The sequence below is a fragment of the Sardina pilchardus genome, chromosome 10 (genome assembly GCF_963854185.1).
Source record: "Sardina pilchardus chromosome 10, fSarPil1.1, whole genome shotgun sequence".
Taxonomy (NCBI): Eukaryota; Metazoa; Chordata; class Actinopteri; order Clupeiformes; family Clupeidae; genus Sardina; species Sardina pilchardus.
The window spans coordinates 13,003,420-13,020,248 of record NC_085003.1 but is presented as its reverse complement, the minus strand read 5'-3'; the positions used below and the strand labels follow the sequence as shown (position 1 = coordinate 13,020,248).

The following is a 16,829-nucleotide window of genomic DNA, read 5'->3' as shown; positions in this document are numbered from 1 at the left end:
GCCCAAGATCAAGGATAAAAAGAGACCGGGGGGGGGGCATTCTAAAAATACCAGCACATGAACAGCTGACGTTGATGCTTAGGTCTCTTCAGCGTCCCTCGACCCTGCCTCTCTCTCAAATGTTTAAGCAAAAAAGACAAGAAGTCATTTGGAATTGGAATTTACAAGTTTTATTTCAGTACGTTTTTTTTCCCCTTAATCTATTTACATTCATCTAGAGTTGAACGTTTTTGTTCTACAGAGCTACATTTCTTTTTCTCAAAAAAACAAACAAACAAAAAAAATCAACTTTAAAATCTACATCTTAGCAGTATACTCAACTCCACACAAGAAGCAAAGGAGGACAAAAAAAAGAGAGTAACAGTAATAAAATGTAACATTTTCAGTACATAATACGTAGTGCATGTACAATATTACCATAGATGCCTGTTTGAATCAAAAAAAAAGAAGCTATTTCCCCAAATTGCTTCCAATTATTGTTGTTCGACTTAGTGTTAGTTTCTTTTCTACAGACAGATCTGAACAAGATTATGAGTACAGTATGAGCATATCTGAAATGTCTTTCGTGGACCCAACGCACTCCTACAGCAGCTCTTCATGAGAACGATGCTGGTGACGCAGGGCGTGCTGGGTAAACAAGACTGGAGAACAAGCATGTTTATCTCTGGAGTGACAAGCGCAAACACGCTCGCTAGGATTGTGAGTGATTTGGTGAGAGGAAAAAAAAAAACCGAAACTAAACCGACCAGGAAAAAAAGGAAGAGAATGAGCGAGCAGGACGAGAGGAAATCCCTGTCTCGACTATTTACATGAAGTCATTTTTTGTTTTTTAAATATTTATAAAATATTCCAAAAGCCGTACACATAGTGCAAACTGACACATGAGGAAAGCAGAAATTCCACATTTTAATTCCCCTCCAGCACTGCCTTCCCGCACATGAGCAGACTGATGCCCTCTCATCAACACCCCCCCACGCCCCCCACCCCTCCCCAACATAAACAGAATCTAATTTAAAGTATTAAGTGTCAATGCCTCATCTTAAAGACAGAAAATGGAAGAGGTTGGGGAGGTTTTGACTGCCATTTTGGAATTTGGCTTGTAGCATTTGTGGAGAGAGAGAAGAGAGAAAAATAAAAGTAGTGAATATAAAAACATCATCTTACATACAGCATGTAAATAAATAGTATTGTCACTAGGACACCTGTCACCAGTGTATAGAGTGAGCATCTTTGTGAAAGGTGGGTTCACTGACTGCCGACAGCAAGGGAAAGCCAAACGGAGGGCTAGGAGCCTGTGCGCTGACCCTGACAGGCACAATCTTAAACCTTAGGGGTACGAGTGTGGATGTGTGCCTGTGAATATCTGTGTGTGTGTGTGTGTGTGTGTGTGTGTGTGTGTGTGTGTGTGTGGAGGTCAGCTCTATGCGTATGTTCCTCCAGTGACAAGGAGCTCGTAAGCAGGGTCTCGCCTCCTGCGGCACAGCACGACGCAGGCACACAACATCCCCAGCATCTAGAGGGAGGGAGAGAGAGAGAGAGAGAGAGAGGGAGAGAGAGAGAGAGAAACAGTGGACATCACATGAGAAAAGACAGAAGAGAAAGAGAAATGCATGTAACACTGTAGGACTTGGACAAAAGAGAGAATGTAAACTGGTGTGTACCATTTAGCTCAGGGGAGAACAAGAACTGTAGTCGGACATGTAATTAAAGGAATATTTCGGTATTTTACACTTTAAGCCCGTTTTCTGTATTGCCTAGCATGAACACGAGTGTTTGACACCGAAATATCGACGATTGAGCCTGTTTGTGCATTTCGGCACCTTTAGAATGTAGAATAGAATGTAGAATAGAAGATCGTTGAAGACCAGTAACCACTCGGTGAGCTGCACATTTAAAAAAACGAACGTTTAGGGGTGTTTTAAGGACAGAATAGTTTATGCACATAGGGAGCAATGTTAAGGCCATACAGAGAACATTCTAAAGGTGCCGGAATGCACACACAGGCTCAATCGTCGAGATTTTGGTGTCAAACACTCGTTTTCATGCTAGGCAATACAGAAAATGGGCTTAAAGTGTAAAATACCGAAATATTCCTTTAAGGGAAATTAATCTCTAGCATAGAAAAAGTGTGTGTACACACACACCCTGCGGAGAAAGCCAGGCCAGTCTGTGATCTTCAGGACTGGGGGGCACCAATAAAGACACATGTGTGCACAGGCCCACAATCAACAAGAACAAAGGGAAAGCTCCTCGTCAAAGAGCCCTCTAATTGTCCTAACCCTAAACTGACTGATCCGTAATGGAGATGCTCAGGCATTCTGTTGAGTTCCAATGGAAGTGGGAGGTTATAGTTTGCAGAGCTGCTTAAGAAGTGGAGGCTTAATACCGAGCTCTGTGTGTGTGTGTGTGTGTGTGTGTGTGTGTGTGTGTGTGTGTGTGTGTGTGTGTGTGTGTGATTGTGAGCGAGCACACTCTCCTGTGCGCCGCCCGAATTAAATCCTCTCCTTGTGTGTGGGCAGCAGTCTCTGCCTGTTCAGCCATTTCAAGCCTAGCAAGCCCTTAATTTCAGCTCCAAAAAGCAGCAGTCTCTCGTGCTGCCCCCAGACTCTGCTCTGCTCACGGACAACGATAACGATAACAAGAGCAAGAACATTCCCTTATCCTGCTCACCGTTTCCTTCCATTCCCTACAGTAAACAACAAACACACGTAATTATCTGATCTGATGATCTCTCAAAGGAGCCATCTTTGGGAAAGACTGACGGACTGACTGAAAGAGCTGGCCAAGAGCTGGCCAAAAATGAGCTGCACGATGCATATGTGCATGAGGAGTGCAGTCAACCCACAAACGTGCATGTTGCTCATTCCCACTGAATTCCCAATCGGTGGAGCAGCAGAGGTGGACACATGTGTGGACAGAGACACGAGCTGCCCCAACAGCAGCCCGAGATGCTCCGAGAGTCGGGGGTAGGGGGGTGGATCCCCCCCCCTCCCTGCTGGGGCAGGAAGTGGCGGCTGCTGCTGCTCCTGACTGCTCTCGTCTGACTGACTGAAGACACAGGGCCCTGACACAATGAGGTCAGTGTAGAGAGAGTGTCCCTCCCCTATCCCTCCTATCCCTCCCCCGCCTCCCCTTCCCTCTCCCTCTCCCTCTCCCTCTCCCTCTCCCTCTCCCTCTCCCTCTCCCTCTCCCTCTCCCTCTCCCTCTCCCCTCCCTGCTGCTGCTGCTGGAAGCCCCTGCCAACTGAACCACTCATCGGAGAGAGAGGACAGGAAAGCCGAAACACATCAGGAAAAAACAACAATCAAGTCCCCACACACGCACACACGATAAAGAGGAACAGCAGTTTGCATTCAAACTAGTCGGTCTGGTTTGGCCTAGAAATATCTTATTATAATATCTATCTGTGGAGGCAGGTGTATTTACCTGGATGGCAGCAAAGGTCAGCGCAGCCCAGATGACATACATCATAATCTCCTTTAATTTCTTGACGACGAGCGCTTCACAGCCCTACAGAGATGAAAAGAGAAGAGGGGGAGGAGGATTAGTTTAGAGAGAGGAGACACACAAATCAGACTGAAAGGCTCCTCACGTGAAGGATGACCTGAAGGTTTTCCATCAGACTGCAGGTGTGTAAGCATTTGTGTGTGTGTGTGTGTGTGTGTGTGTGTGTGTGGCTCACCTCAGGGTACAAGTCTCCTGGGCGCAGCATGGAGCCGGTGCAGTTGTTCACGTTGGGCTTGCAGCAGCTGAGTGGCACGCTGTTGTTGCGCGACTCATTGAACCAGCGCGTGTACTTCCAGTCCGAGTAGTCGTGGATTCCGCAGCAGTGAAGCTGAAGGCATATTCCAGAGACAGACATTTGTTGACAAGCAGCTACATCCCAGACACCAGTGCCTACTCACAATCAGAGAATGACAGCCCTTGTGCCATAAGATAGTCAAGCACCTGATAATGAGCGAAACCCATTAGACAAAAGCCAGCCACTCACCTGTCTTTGAACATAGTCAATAGCACGGCTTGGGGCATCAGTATTGGTTCCATTGTACTCATTATAGACCGTCCTGATGGACTTATTCACCTCATCCTCCACCTGCAGATAAAACAATGGGACCGTTTGAGCTCCACGTTGGTTGAGGCCATGGCAGACACGTGCCTCGGCAAACCCACGCATGCAGTTTGTCCAAGCCATTTCAAAACCAAACAAGAAAGGAGTGGAGACTCCACCTTTGACCAACACAGACTCTGTTCAGGACGGGCCTTACCTTGGCTCTGTAGATGTAGCCCAGCACAACCACCACCACCTCAGTCACAAACACCAGCAGCAGGATCAGCACAAACTGCAAATGTGGACAAAGACATGGTCAGTGGTGACAAAAACAAGATCAATATAGGAGGGGCAAGCTGAGCTTCACATACAGATGTACCTCTAGCACGTGGCATGGAACTAGTAACACTGCTTTACCTACCGCAGACCTCTTACATCTATGGTATGATGCAGATGTCCTAGACTAATCAAATTACTTAATAAATGACCAATTACAAATGACAAAAGACAATCTAACAATCTAACATCACTTGTAATAAAGGAGGGCCATCAAAGACCTTTCATCTATGATGGGAGTCCTGTTCTCCAGATCAAAGTGGGCCGAGGCAACTTTAATGCCTTGTGTCTATAAAGTAATGAGGTGAAGTATGCCCAACTGACCGTGGCCAAACCACAGCGGCTCTCGCGGATGGTGGCACAACAGCCAATCAGACCGATGATGAACAGGAGTGCCCCCACGGCGATGATGACCACGGCTGGAATGAGCGTATAAACGTCCTCGAAGAAGTGGTCGTAGTCGTCGTAGGTGATGAACACATAGGCCCCCACATAGCATAAGATGCCAGCCGCTGCCTACAAGGACAGACAACACAACTTGTAATAGCAGAACTTTGAGGCAGACAGAGTAGAACATATAGTTCAAACATTAAATACCTTTTTAAAAATGTGTCTAACTCAATATAAACCTCTTAAAATGTCTGAATCAATCTAAAGCCAATATGCATTTTTTCCCCCTATGTTTGTTTTCATAATGGTTTACAGAGCCATAGAATTAGTTATGGTCGTATCAAAGGCTTACAAAATACCAATTTTCAGTTATTGTATTGTATAGCTTTTTAAAGATTTCTAAAATGTAGAACTGCACACTTTTTGATATCTCATTCGTATCAATTTACATACAGTGCATGCAAATTACTGGACTGTACTGTTATTCATATTGCCCCATATTGAAATGAACTATAGTCTAATTAGTATCAGCGCCAATACCCAGCCCTACAGAAAAGTGCCTTATCACACACAAAAGAACATGAACTACATGAAATACTGGAATGACTGGAATGGGACTGCTAAACCATGATGTTTGACATCTCTTTGCAGAAGCAAATTATGAGGAAACCTGATTCTGCTAAGAGTCCAGACCAGGACAGATCTGGAACCCTTCCAGTGTCCCAGCAATCATTTTCGTCTGCATTTGTTATTAGTATATTTATAATGAAATTCCTTAGTGCTCACTTCAAATAAGACTGTGACAGAGACAGACAGAAAACACTATTTCCTACGATGACAAAATACATTTCCAACCTAAATCTATTATTTTCCCACAACATTGGACAGCCTTTACAACTGCTCACTAAGACACAAGAGGCCGAAAGAGCATGTATGGCAGTGTCCTACTTATTAAGGATACGGATAGACACATAAGGAGAGGAATACAGTGGTAACCGACGGTGGCATGCTGTGAAACATTCCGAGGATTACAAGCGAATTCGGTCTTTTGACGAGTTTGATCTCAAACCCAGCCGCTCTCTCACTTTGTGTATCAGCTATATTTGGATGGCAGAATATCGTAGCACTAGTTTTCCAATTAAATTCCAATTATACCACAAATGTAACAATGTGGCGCTGGCCACAGATGGATGTCAATTACTACCAAGTTGACATACATAAACTTGATAGCTATAAGCGGCCGGTGATGATGGTGCTGCGGGTGGCACCCAGGCACCTCACCTATGCGGTAACGTTCAAATTAACGTTAGACCTTAGTCTTCTACGGGGCACTTGATCCCCCCAGTGTGAATAGATACCCTTTCAAAGACACTGATATGCTAAGCAGGGGATTTTCTATGTTGAAAACAACTCATCGGTGACCGAAAGTACATTAAGAATGTTCACTAGCTGTTCATTAGATAGCTGGCTAGCTACTCTGGGGCCCAGTGCCATGGCTCTGCACGGACGAGTCGCTTGTCTGCTGCAGAAAGGTGGGCTGCTAGCGCTTGATAACATTACAAGGCAAACAACAAAAAGCCGTTTTCTGATACGATCCGCATTCGAACACATATTTATAAACCATTTGCCCTCACATGACGTTATAAAAACGCAATTCACAATTGACTGTAAAATAGGAAAGATTAACAAGCCAGGCGTCCTTTTCGGGCAAGTTTCTGGCAATATTGAGCTTTGTTAACATGTCGACATGCTAGCTATCGCTAGTTGAGTAAGTTATCATGACGATACTGTGATACTAAAGATTTGACTGTAGGAACATTTGAGGCTTAACATTATTTGTATAAATCTGATCAATATGCTTTACTATCTTGACCGACAAAATGACGAAATTAAACATTCGTCCAGCTAACTAGCTCATGTAGCCTATGTTGAATAGCGCTGCTGGCTGGCAAGATAGCACCGATAAGCAGGCTATTTGCTGCGTAGAACGTTAGCTTAGCGTTTGACGCATCGTTATTAAGAAATGTAAAAAATCCATCAAACTTACCCAAAAAATAAGATTGAGAAAGACCAGCACGGTCTTAGAAGATGTAATACCACATTGACCCATTGCTATTTATTATATCCAAAGATGCTGCAGAAAAGATGTTCGTTGCTGCTAGGATTGTAAAATGGCTGGCTGGCTATTGTAACCCATGCCCCGACAGCCTCTACTCCACACTGGTCTCTGATCCAAACGCCCACTGCTACCGGCTGAATCAGGGCATGTGATGCGATGACTTCACAAGTCACTGTTGACATTCCAGTGATGCACTCTTTTTGTTATTACAAGGTGTATCTGTTGGGTTATGTGTATATTAGACAATTATGTTCACACCAACGGCATAGTTTAATACAAACATTTTAATTAAGCAGACAGAGTCGGTAGTACAGAAAATTGCACAGGCAAAGCTGATCATAGCTGCATACATTGTGGTGTCGATGCTGACATCTAGTGGCCAGTAAACCTTTTGAAAAAGACCCACTTTTTTGCAGTAACCTATTTTACAGTTTAGTCATAAAATGCTGACACAAATTAGGCTAGCCTACTTATAACATATAAGTTATATAATCATGGCATGCTACTATTAAAGGTATAGTATAGACTAGTACAGAATTCTATATCCATCATCCATCTAGAGTTCTCAAAATGGCATTGGTCATTAAAGGAAGCCACAGCAGAAAATGCATGCAACAGAATCCAATCAACTCACAGAATTGAGCTCTTAAGGTAATTGCCATAATATAAGACTTAACTGAACATTGTATTGGTATTATTGCAAATTCATCAGGACTGTTACAAAAGCATACTTCTCAGACAAATTAATTTGCAGATAGCTATAACAGAATTTAATTTATGATACAAACTAAATGCATGCGCAATGATAGTTTTATTACCTTTTGAATATACTGTAAACAACTATGGATATGCAGCATTTTACTTCTTCTGTTTAAGAGCAAGATTTTGAAAAGCTAAGGTCAGCTTTTGAAAAGGTAAGCTCCAAATAAGTACCAAATAATTTATCCCAGTGGCTGAAGTGGGGAGCAAAGTTGGTGTTGGGCTTCTGGTGATGCACGTCATGCTGGTTTGGTCCACCGTAGAAACCAAATGGCATAAGACGCGATGTGCACCAGGGAAACTCATAGCCACAATGATCCTCCACTGAAACGTACACATGAACTACCATAAATACCCAATTTGTGAGCAGGTGGCATCTCAACAGCACCGGATTCAGGGTGGTCCAGAAGCCTACAGTGACTAGCTCCCAACCTCCCAGGCACTGGGTTGCCAGGGCGAAGGGCGCCATGTAGTTATGGTGGATGGCGTGGAAGGTGACATACAGCCAGCGGACCTTGTGGTGCAAGAAATGCCAAATAAAATACTGCAAGTCAAAAAGTAGAAGATTTCCAGCCACCCCACCGGCGAGCTCCAGCAGGGCGGGGGCCCGTTCAGGCAAGGGAACTGGTGGTCGCCATGCCCACTGAGCCACAGCTGCTGGGAAGACCAGGAGCAGGTGATTACGTAGGGTGACTCCTGCACAGTGGACCAGCATGGTAGGAGTGGGCTTCTTACTTGGCTGGATCTTGAAGCGCTGGACTGCAGGCCACCTGTCACCCATTATATCACAGACCAGGTAAGGGAGGCAGAAGATGAAGTATGATGACACAGTCAGCACCACTGGGAAGAGCGGAGACCTGATGGTGTCAGAGTGATACAGCCGCAGGTGGTCCCACAAGGGCTGTAGAATGGAGTCCTGTTCGTCATAGACTGTCCATAAGAGCTCACAAAGATGGCTAAAGTTCATTTTTGCAGAGTAGCGTACTTGCCTGTCTATTTAGCCTATTTTCCTCTCCTCACCTCGATCTGCGATCTTGTAGATGCACTAGCTTCTGGCTGCCCCGATGCAATAGTAGGATATAGGCTACACCATCAGTGTAATGAAATATTTACATTCTCTTCACCCTTCTAAATTATGGAACAGCAAACGAGATACACGGGTGATACCTCAAATTGAGAAAACAAGCACCATTACCCAATTTCGCCGTCAAATTCCAGTAGGGAGATGTCATTAACATGGCTACAGACGCACTCAGATTGCTGGATTTTTCTATAAAAGATATGACTCCTCAACAGCAGAGGGCGGAAAAGGGCCTTATGATGTGTTTGCCTTTTTAAAAGACCATTGAGTTATGGGTCAAAGTACACGGCTTATGTACGCGGAAACTAGACTGTGATAGCTGCGACCTGTGGGTATGTATTTTTTTACATGATTGTAACAAACGTATTCGTCGCCACCGATACCCCGTTTTATCAATCACCCACTTAGACAAGAAGGAGATCTCCCGTCCTTCAATTAAGACATAATATCGTAACATAAACAGAGGGCTGCTCTGTTTTGGTATGGCACTTCCGCTGTGTCGTCTGTTATTGTTATTTTTTGTGTGCAGGTTATGGGTATAGGGTAGTTTAGTTTACAGTTAAGTCGACTGTCGATTGTTTTCAGATCTAACATAATTGATCCACTCCAGTCCAGGGAACCTCTCTCTCCCCAGTTTGGAAATTTGACCACACGAAATTAGTCTACTGATGTAGGCTACTGTTTTATGAATTCCCATTTTATAGGCCTACCTGATGCACCTTCCATGTGTAGGCTACACTGCTGAATGGTCGCAACTAAACATAAACAGCTCCCCACGTTTTTTTTAATACATTCTGTCAATTGTGTTACTTTTTGTATACAATCAGAAATCGGTCATTTAACACATCGCTACAAAAGTGACATGAGCGGCTTTGATTTGGACTACTAGGGCATACGGCATACAGAGCATGGTTGACATCAGTCCACTATTTTGCCAAGTCGTGCTTTCTTCCAAACACATGTGGAACTCAAGATTTGTTGGATTTCTCTGTGGCATGTACTGTATATTACTTTAATCATCCTGTTAAACCAACTTACATCCATATAGTAGGCTATGCCATTTTAGTAATAGTTGATTGAGTCCATTATGAGGTATTCTGAGTTAAACACCCTGATGTTTTGTGTGCCTTTTTAAAATAGGAATTTTCAGATATGGATGGTGAGCAAGCACCTGCACTTTCAACCCAGGCAGAAAAAGAGAACAGGACGTCAAGAAGACCTCCTCATTCTGTGCCCCAGACACAACCGTTGTGCCACTTCTACTCTCAGGGCAGACACTGCCATTTTGGGAGGAGATGTCGTTTCCTGCACCAGAGGGGCGAGGGGGGCAAGCAGGCACTGAGCACCCTGGAGAACAAGCCTCTGAGTGGGGCAGTGGACGGTGGGCAGACGCCGGGTCAGGAGTCAGCGCGCCCGCCGGCCGCAACCCACACTCAGGACACGTCTAGACGAGAGACCTGCCAGCCCTCGCCTGTGACCAGGTCCAGCCAGCCGGCTGGACGGCAGCGTGGCGGCGGCCGCCCCTGCCGATACTTCCTGTCTGGCTACTGTGCGATGGAGGAGAGGTGCCGTTTCGTACACCCTCAGCAGTTCCCACCCATTGGCGAGCGGCCAGGCCCCGCAAGGGCAGCGAACGGTGCCGGTGCCAGTGCCAGTGCTACTGCCAGTGCCAGGATTCCGGTTGCCAGGCCGCACCAGGGGCAGCAAGAGGTCAAGCTCAGTGAGCTCACCAATGAAGTTTCTAAGCAGTTGCGCACCACTGAAATTCAGCAGCTCATCAAGCGGTTCCCTAAAGACAGGCTGATTGTACAAGAGCGAGAGGACGGCAAGGTCACATACTACCGGTTCACAGTGCAGCCCACTGATCCTGACTGGGTAAAGTTTATGGGTCTTACAGGTTAAGAGAACATTATCCCACCATTAGTGTTTGGATCAGAAAGTTTCCCAATAGGGGCAACAAGTCCAAGGTGCAGATACAGCATTGCAAGGTCCAGTTAAGTCGTATTAGGCTGTGGAAATCACCCAGTTATTCCATGTAATGTTTCCCCTGTTGTGCCCCAGTTTTTTTGCATGCTTGCAAGACTAACCGGACAATATTTGTTTGATTTGATTTGTTTTATTTTGATATAGGTCAAAATGTAATTTAGTAGACCATTGTGATGATTGTTTTAAGATGTAGCAATATTCTTCTTTCTTTCTTGGACTGTTAATTTAGTATATTTTCTGCACATATTTGTCAAAAAAATAACTATTGCTTGCTTGCTGAAGATTATGATCAGTTGCATTTCTTTACAGCCTTTTGATTTGAAGGACTTGGATGTCATGGTGTGCTTTCCAGACAGTTACCCACAAGAGGTATGTCTATATTGACATTGACAAGCTATTCAGTTTGCCATTGACAAAGCTACACCCACAACAAGTTACTGTATGTCCTCTGGTTAATCCTTTTCCTAACATTACAATCTAAACAGTTTTTGCTGGTTGAACCTATGCCACAACAATAGCTAATACTGTACTGAGAAATTGAGAGATTTCAGAATCATTTAACTATGCGCCACAGGTGTTAGGACTGACCATAGTTTTCTGCAGACATGCACAATATATTTTACCCTGTCACTGCCACTACCACTACCATTTAGCATAGTTATGTACAGTCACTTTCAATGCTGCCTTTTATTCAGCCAGATTGTGCTATTTCAGGTGTTTACAGTGGACATTCCACAGGACCAAGACCTGCCCTCAGTCATGGGAAGGTGAGTGGAGCAAGTGACACTGTTATGTCATGTAACACTGGTAGATCAACATTCAAAGGTACAAGGTACAATAACCATATAGCAGTGATAAGACAGAATGTGCAGAGCAAAAAAAATATAATTGAAATGGGAGACTTTTTGCTTTTGCGATTTTGCTCCAGAAAGTGCTATGCGTCATTGAAACCATATTGAAACCAGCCACTGTTATGATGTGTAGCAGTAAGAGATAGCAGTTCCACTCGTTGACAGTGGTTTTGTTTTGTAAACATTTCACCTATTGCCACCTTCTCCATTTATTCTATTCATGATCGGGTCAGACACGTTGAGCAGGCGTCCACTGAGTGGCTCCAAGCCAAGCACGCCACTAACCAGCTGATGGGCAAGCTGGAGCTGCTCTTCAGGCCATACCTGCGTTGGCTGGACCGCAGCATGGAGCGCCTCTTCATCGAGGGAGCCACAAAGGTACGCCTGCACAGTTCATCCGCAGGTCACCGTGAACGAACTCTGTGCACGTAACACTGTCCTCGAGACGACCGGGTTTGTGTGCTTTTAGCCCATCATGCCTCAGTCGCCTACGTGATAACCCCGGGGCGGTGTCATTCAGAGGACAGGGGGCATTTGGAGTTTATGCAGTGAGAGTAGCACATCTCTAATCATTGGACTCCCAACCCCCCCTTACCCTCTCTTTACCCTACAGCTCAAGAAGGACATCGACGCAGAGCGGGCAGGGATCCAGTTTGTGCCCTACCAGCAGCTACAGGCTGCGGTGTGCAAGGGCCCCAGCCCTGGCCTCCCCTCGGCTGTCTACGACGACTCCGCTCCAGCTCCGCAGCCCTCCGGCACCGACAGCGGCCCAGAGGGCAGAGGTGTGGAGCAGGAGAAGGGTGTGGAGGCAGGGAGCGATGGCGAGGAGGAAGAGGACGCCGATGAGGAGGATGAGGGGGAGGAGGAAGAGGAGGAGGAAGAGGAGGGGGGCAGCCGGAGGGTGGAGAACGTGAGGAGTGGCGAGCGGCGCAGGGGCACGGAGGTGAAGCTGCTGGGCTTGCAGCTCGGCGAAGGCACTGCCACCGTGGTGGCCAGACGGGTCACCGTCTCACTGCAGTGCAGTAGGTGGGTCAAGTGTGTGAACTCACAGAGATCCCTGCACATACACAGACATGCAAGCCAATGAGAAAACGTGAACCTATTTACACACACACACACATACACACAGGCATGCAAGCAAATGGGAAAACGTGAACCTATTTACACACACACACACACACACACACACGCACACACAGGCATGCAAGCAAATGGGAAAACATGAACCTATTTACACACACACACACACACATGCTCACTTAGGCGGCGTTATAGCTATTAGCATTGGGAGGCATTATGCTGATTAGGCTGTAGGCCAAGCCTTTGATGCGGTTATGCCATGCTATGCCACTTGTCCAGGTTGATCTGCAGGCTTACTGAAAGTACTGCCAAGGCCTGAAGTTTAAGAGCTGTTAGTTGTTGACCCATTTATTTCCGAAGTTTGCCAAGTTTGTGGAAATGTGTCCAATTCATGTTTTGACAGTCAGCACCTTGTGTCCGAGTACATTAGAATGTTGTAGTGTTGCAATGTAACACCCCCATCCTGCACAGAGGCACATCCAGAATGTTTTGTTCGTCAGCCACAGAGAGTTTACACCCCAACTTAAGAAGCCTGTTGTTTTGGACTAATTGTCCTTCTTACACCTTTTAAAGGAAGGTGTTATCATCTGTAGAAATAAATGTCTCAGGGTGTACCAAATATATAGCCTGGGTGTTCCCATGCTGCCTTGCGCGCGATTTGATTCATGCTGCTAAGGCAGTCTGGAAACTACCGCCCTAATTTTTGCCTCAGATAGGGGACCAAACACAGAACAGGGGGGGAAGCAAGACGATGATGAGCTAAGCACAGACGCATTTCATAGACATCCGTGGCGCCCAATAAACGGATCTGGGCATTTTTTCGAATGAACATTTGGTTGCCAGACCACATCTCATTGAGAAGTGGTGGTGCTAGCCAGGCTACCAAATATATTTAATTCTCAGTAATCCTCCACATGCTACGTTTGTGCACTTTGAAGAGCAAGCAAATGGATCATTGTGGCAGGTAAACTTGGGAGCTGAATGAACCCCCCCCCCCCCCCCCCCCTTTTTGCCCTTGCACAGGTGTAAGGTGGCGTCGGACTTGTCCCTGAGTGGGACGCTGCCGTGCACGGCCCAGTGTGAGAAGTGTGGCGCGGGGATCAGCGCGGCCTTCCGTCCCAGCATGCTGCACCAGTACAGTGACGTGCTGGGCTACCTGGACCTGAGCGGCGTGGCGCCCGTGGACCTGGTGCTGCAGGAGGCCCAGCTGGTGGTGGGCTGCCTGGGCTGCTCCCAGGAGGATGATCTACAGGTGAGGGGGCCAGGCGCGCTCACCTCCGTCAGAAAACGATTTTATTCTTGTCCTAGAAATACGGACATCCTTTAGTCATAAATCTGCACCTGATGTTCGAACGTGTCACACCACTTATCTTATATCTGTCCAGTGCTTAAGGTAATCCAGAGGGTTTCAGTCGGCTGAATAAAACGTTCCGATTGTTTAGCCCCCACAGTGTGATGTTACTTCTTGAGAAGGATTTTGAACGCAAACGCATCTACCCACTAGTAGTTATAATGAAGGAAAGGCTGAAGCAATTGTGGCCTTTTTGTCGTCATGCATTCAAATGTTTGTCCTCGCTTATAGTAAATCACACGACAGAAATGTCTGTCAGCACAGGGACTCTAGTGACCATGACCTCAATCTCTCTTCTGCTCGCCCTCTCCACAGAACGTGGCCTATGGGCAGAACAAGGAGACCAACTGTCAGCATTGTCACAGCAAGCTCAGCATCTATGTGGACAGCACCCGATTCACTGTCATCCAGCCTCGGACAACGAAACAGACAGGCACGGGCCGTCCTCACACATCCACACACTGGACAGGCACATCCATACACACACACATTCATACATGGTAGACACATCCATACACACACATCCATACATGCCAGACACAACCATACACACATCCATACATGCCAGACACATTCAACACACGCATCCACACATGGCAGACATGAATTTATGAACTGTAGAATAAGGCGACAAAAATTGTCACTCAGACACACACACACACACACACACACACACACACACACACACACACAGTGTAATTGGTGTTCTGTATTCTAACCCTTTAGGGCAGGGTGGGTCATCACTCTATGCTCGCCGATACAGAGACCCTGCCATCCAGGGAGGGAAGCCCCTACCAGACAAAGGGACCTGCAAGCATTACAAACAGAGCAATCGCTGGCTTAGGTAAGACCATGTACAGCTAGATCATAGAATCAGGCATTGTGGCGCGTAATTGTGCAAAAAAACCTTTACACGCACCATACCCAGGTCACAGATAACTGAGAGAGGTATCTTGTCACACAAAAAAGAAAACCATGGAAGTGCTTTAGTCTTCACTCTGTGAAGGAGTCTCATGTCATGCCTGAGTGTTCTGTTTCTCCACCTCATTCCTGACGGCTTCCAGGTTCCCTTGCTGCGGCCGGGCGTACCCATGTGACGCGTGTCATGACGAGGACCAGGATCACCACATGGAGCTGGCCACCAGGATGATCTGTGGCCACTGTGCCAAAGAACAGGTGAGGCATCGGACAGTGTGTGTGTGTATGTGTGTGTGAGTGAATGAATGTCAGAAGTCTGCAGACTAGAACCAGATTCACATGACTACATATGCATGTAGTGATCATCATCCTAGCAGCTATTGAAATGTGTCAGTTGTAGCATCCCCTTAAATGTAGTTACACAAAATGAGCTGTCCAGGCCAAGAGGTTATTGAGTTCTAGAAATATGTCAATTGCACTGCCCCCTATGGATTGAGCATCACATGTAACTTGAACTTCACATAAAATGATTCCGTCTTTTATCCTACCTGACTTTTGGGCGGCCCAAAAAAGCCCTCTGATAACCTATATGAACGACTATTTGCATGTTATGGTTAGCCAGTAGTAAATGACATTATATTGAAATACTGTTGCACTCTGTCTCTTGTCTACTTGTGTTGCTGGCAGCCCTTCAGTAATGGTAAGCCATGTGTTGGCTGTGGTGGGATGATGACGAGGTCGGGTCACAGCAGTCATTGGGAGGGAGGCCTGGGCTGCAGGAGCAAAGTCAAAATGAACAGGTGCGTCACACTAAAATACAGAACTTGAAACTATTGAAAACAATACACAGTGATGTATTGATGATCGCTTGATGATGCTGTGTCCTTTACAGGAATGATCGACAAAAGTACGCAAGCACAAATAAAACCATATCCAGGAGAGCGACCAGCAAGAACTGATTTTCAAGACATCTGCATTTATTGTCACTGGCTGTTTTGCATTGAACAATGATTTTTTTTGTCAATAAATCATAGAATGAACGATACAGTAACTTTATCAACAACTCCTTGTGTGAATTTGAGCTTGACACGATAACTGTAGGCTTTGACATATTCATTTATTTTCAGTCAAAATAGTCTTCATTTACAGGTCATGTATTTAGTAGGATTACATGTCTAGTACATTCAGTGCAGGAGCACTTAAACAGATCTGGGTGCAGTCATTAAAATGGCAAAGTTAACAAGAACAGTGTAAGTCTGGAATTATGCAATGTTTCAATGAGCTGAGGAAACAAGGGTCATTTGTTAAGAGTGTGCAGCAAGGCATGGAATGCATGTCTGCAGAAACTGCTGAGTAATTGCTTGTTTGCCATTTCTCATTTCTAAACCCAACTATTGTTTTTTTTTTTCATATGGAATTTTATACAGAATAAAATGTAATATTTCTTTAAAATGCCTTGCAGTGAGATGGATAGGATTATTTTAAGATGATTAAGTATGGAAAAAAATACAAAAGCCACCATAAGGAATGCATGAGGAAATGTTTAATAAACTAAATGCAAGATCAAAACATTTATCTTTTCAATAGGTTTAAATAATCTAAACATTAAAATGCATAATATTAATTATAAAATCATAAATGATGAAATATAATGTCAGCAATTAATACAAATCCGTAAATAAAATCAAACAGAAAATAAAAAACAACTATTTCACAGCAGAATAAGGGCATCATATTACAGAGGCCAACATACTTATTCTATACTTTTTATAAATATTTTATGTAAATATTATGACACACATATTGATGGATGGTCTTACTATGACAATCATTCTTATCATTAGAATTGTTATCGTATAGTCCTTTGATGGAACAATGACCTACATGCATCTCAAACTTTATCTCCAGAT

At 45.1% G+C, this 16,829-nt stretch overlaps 3 protein-coding genes across 3 annotated transcripts; 1 reads left to right on the top strand and 2 right to left on the bottom strand.

Moving 5' to 3' along the window:
- Positions 1-154: 154 nt before the first annotated feature.
- On the bottom strand, positions 155-7,006 carry tspan3a (tetraspanin 3a). Its single transcript, XM_062547434.1, has 7 exons — positions 6,822-7,006; positions 4,709-4,900; positions 4,266-4,340; positions 3,992-4,093; positions 3,683-3,835; positions 3,427-3,510; positions 155-1,513 (listed from the first exon to the last, which is right to left on the bottom strand). The coding sequence occupies exons 1-7, from the start codon at positions 6,882-6,884 to the stop codon at positions 1,421-1,423; spliced, it is 762 nt and encodes a 253-aa protein (XP_062403418.1). The 5' UTR covers positions 6,885-7,006; the 3' UTR covers positions 155-1,420.
- Positions 7,007-7,176: 170 nt separating this feature from the next.
- On the bottom strand, positions 7,177-8,889 carry ch25hl1.2 (cholesterol 25-hydroxylase like 1, tandem duplicate 2). Its single transcript, XM_062547790.1, has one exon. It carries the CDS (start codon positions 8,617-8,619, stop codon positions 7,765-7,767), a length of 855 nt encoding a protein of 284 aa, XP_062403774.1. The 5' UTR covers positions 8,620-8,889; the 3' UTR covers positions 7,177-7,764.
- Positions 8,890-8,957: 68 nt separating this feature from the next.
- si:dkey-24l11.2 (uncharacterized protein LOC100034462 homolog) lies at positions 8,958-15,959 on the top strand. Its single transcript, XM_062547461.1, has 12 exons — positions 8,958-9,065; positions 9,874-10,608; positions 11,029-11,088; positions 11,434-11,486; positions 11,804-11,948; positions 12,184-12,596; positions 13,674-13,902; positions 14,317-14,434; positions 14,728-14,845; positions 15,066-15,177; positions 15,607-15,719; positions 15,812-15,959. Exons 2-12 carry the CDS (start codon positions 9,886-9,888, stop codon positions 15,876-15,878), a joined length of 2,151 nt encoding a protein of 716 aa, XP_062403445.1. The 5' UTR covers positions 8,958-9,065; positions 9,874-9,885; the 3' UTR covers positions 15,879-15,959.
- The last annotated feature ends 870 nt before the right edge of the window (positions 15,960-16,829 follow it).